General features: G+C 36.1%; 1 protein-coding gene across 1 annotated transcript in view; it reads right to left on the bottom strand.

Moving 5' to 3' along the window:
* LOC106875605 (telomerase protein component 1) overlaps positions 1–3,108 on the bottom strand; it is a 214,501-nt gene that overhangs the window by 167,345 nt on the left and 44,048 nt on the right. The window contains exon 17 of the mRNA XM_052966744.1: positions 567–611. Coding sequence (XP_052822704.1) covers positions 567–611 — 45 coding nt within the window. The remainder of the gene's footprint in view (positions 1–566; positions 612–3,108) is intronic.

The following is a 3,108-nucleotide window of genomic DNA, read 5'->3' as shown; positions in this document are numbered from 1 at the left end:
ATCAAACATAGGCCTAATTATATGCTTTTCCATTTGCTTCTTTTATCCAAAAGCAAAGCTGTGTATTTTTAGGGAAAACAAATTAAAGTTACCTCAATGGTTATGCTTTTTGAAAGGATATGAACAGTTAAATCCATTTAGTCTTTGATACAAAACCCATTTAGTCCTTTGATACAAAACTGCTACTTTAAAGTAAACATTTTAAAACTGAAACCACACATTATAATTTTATGAAAGAATCCTTTATTAATTTATGTTACAAACGCCAATTTACTGTATAAATATGTGAAAAAATTAGTTTTTCTTTTAGAAAAATCACTTAAATTTATTGATTATTATTATTATTATTTTTTTTTTTTTTTTTTTTGTGAAACTAACTGAAACAAAAGGAAAGTATTTCATTAGAATTATGATCACAAAAATGTTAAATGATGTGAAACTAGCTCAACAGAAGACTGAAACCAGCTTGTAAACTTTGTTCCCCCTGTTAGTTTACCAGTTACACTTTATAGTAGTCATTAGAGTAAATGAAGAAAAAAATAATGAAAAAAAAAAATTGTACTAACCTGTTCTCGGGTTTCAAGTTTTTTAATGAAAAATTCTTCCAATTCCTGAAATGAAATCCACAGTTCAAAGAATTTTTAACGTCGTTTTTAAAATGGAGATATTTTTAAGTGGCTGGTCTTACTTGTGCCTAACTCATTTCAAATTACATTTATAACATATGTGTAGGAAGAAGTCATCAAACAGATTTCTTTTCTTAAAGCAAGCATCTAGTAACAGTTACTAATTTCATACAACTAACATGTTTTTATGTGGAGGCACATGGCCTAGTGGCTAGAGAAGCAGACTTGCGGTCGAGGGATCATGGGTTCGAATCTCAGACAAGGCGATGCGTGCGTTTATGAGTGAAACACCTAAGCTCCACGTGGCTTCGGCAGAAGGTAATGGCAAATTTCTGCTGACCCTTTCGCCACAACTTTCTCTCACTCTTTCCTCCTGCATCTAGCAGCTCACCTGTGACAGACTGGCATCCCGTCTGGGTGGGGAAATCTATACACCAATGAAACCAGAAAACTGGTCCTTATGAGCCAGGCATGGCTCGAGAAGAAAACAACATGATTTTATAGCAGAAGCAAACAAAAATGGAGAATACAGTTCTATATTTAAGAGATGAGGAATTATGTACATTATTTACATTATTTACATTTGACGGATATCCGTCTTCATCTTGTTTGTTGTTAACACAACGTTTCAGCTGATATACCCTCCAGCCTTATTCAGGTGTCTTCGGGAAATTTTGAACCTGGGTTCTCATTCTTAAGGTATTTTTCGATGTTATTATTATTATTATTATTACTATTATTATTATTATTATTCATATCACTGCTTGGAATTGAACTCGGAATCTTGGGGTTAGTAGCCATGCTCTTAACCACTACACCATATGCCTGTGGGCAATTATGGAGTGAATTTTTAGGGCTTATAAATCTAATATTTTCCTATCCTTCCTTAATACCGGTTCCCATATGCTACTCATATCTGCACTCAGTCTGCTTAGGAGGTTGTTGTGTCCTAGCATATGTGCTGCTTCTTTTAGTTTCCGTATTTTCCAGTGGTGTTCTCTGTCTATTATTTTAATTTCATCTCACAGGAGGAGGTGGTCTCCATTTTTCCATACATGATCAGCTATACCCGACTTATCAATATCTCCTTGTGTCACAGCTTTGCAATGTTCCTCTACCCTTATTTTGAGGGAGTGACATGTTTCGCCTTTGTATAACCTACCACAGCTGCATGGGATGGAGTACATGCAGTTTTTGGTCATATTCCCTTATTGGTGGTTTTACTCGAAGGAGATATTTGCAAAGTGTTGTATTACTTTTGAATACTGTCCTGATGTTGTCAACAACAACAACAAAAAATACGTTAAGAATGAGAACCCAGGTTCAAAATTTCCCCAAGATACCTGATGAAAGCTGGAGGGTATATCAGCCGAAACGTGTTAACAACAAACAAGATGTGGACAAATATCCGTCAAATGTAAATAATGTAAATAATGTAAAAAAATGGAGAAGTACTGAAAGAAACATTGCTAATATGAAAAGAATAATGTTACAAGCTGTAGGATAGAAGGCTGCTGATTTTCAGTTAGAGATGCTGGAATACATCTTGGAGTTTATCTTCTTACTGATGCTCAGCTTACTGATGACAAGGGTTCTATTTGACCTGATCAAAGGAACAGCCAGCTCATGAAATTAACACGCTAGTGGCTCAGCACTCCACAAACACGTGTACCCTTAATATAGTTCTCAAGGAGATTCAGCGTGAAACAGAATGTGACAAGGCTGGGCCTTTGAAATACAGGTACAACTCATTTTTGCCAGCTGAATGGACTGGAGCAACGTGAAATAAAGCGTCTTGCTTAAGGAGACAACACACCATTTAGTACCAAACTCATGACCTTACAACTAAGCCACACACCTTCGGATTATCTTATAATGACCAAAGTCTCCATACAAAATAATAAGATATTCTAAAATATTCGAAAGACATCTGCATGAGACATTTGTGAATATCTTAATGAAACTTGATTATCAAGTGATACCAATACTGTTTTTCCAATTTACAAAATATTCAAATATTTGCTAATATCCAGATGAGATATCAAATGATATTGTAATTAAATTGCTGATATGAAGTGATATCAATACCACTACTCCAATATACAAGCTATTCTCAAATAGTCACAAAATTTCCTAATGAGATGCAATAATCATCATCATCATCGTTTAACATCGGCTTTCCATGCTGGCATGGGTTGGACGGTTTGATGGGGACTGGTGAGCCAGATGGCTGCACCAGGCTCCAATCTGATCTGGCAGAGTTTCTACAGCTCGATGCCCTTCCTAATGTCAACCACTCCGAGAGTGTAGTGGGTGCTTTTACGTGTCACCAGCATGAGGGCCAGTCAGGCGGTACTGGCAACGGCCACGCTCAAAATGATGCTTTTACGTGTCAGTAATAATAATAATAATAATAATTTTTTCTACTAGAAGCACAAGGCTTCAAATTTGGGGGAGGAGAAAGAGGAGGAGGAGGAGAAAG

Source organism: Octopus bimaculoides, chromosome 3, assembly GCF_001194135.2.
Source record: "Octopus bimaculoides isolate UCB-OBI-ISO-001 chromosome 3, ASM119413v2, whole genome shotgun sequence".
In the NCBI taxonomy this organism is placed as follows: Eukaryota; Metazoa; Mollusca; class Cephalopoda; order Octopoda; family Octopodidae; genus Octopus; species Octopus bimaculoides.
The sequence above is the reverse complement of the archived record's forward strand: the minus strand, read 5'-3'. Positions and strand labels throughout refer to the sequence as shown.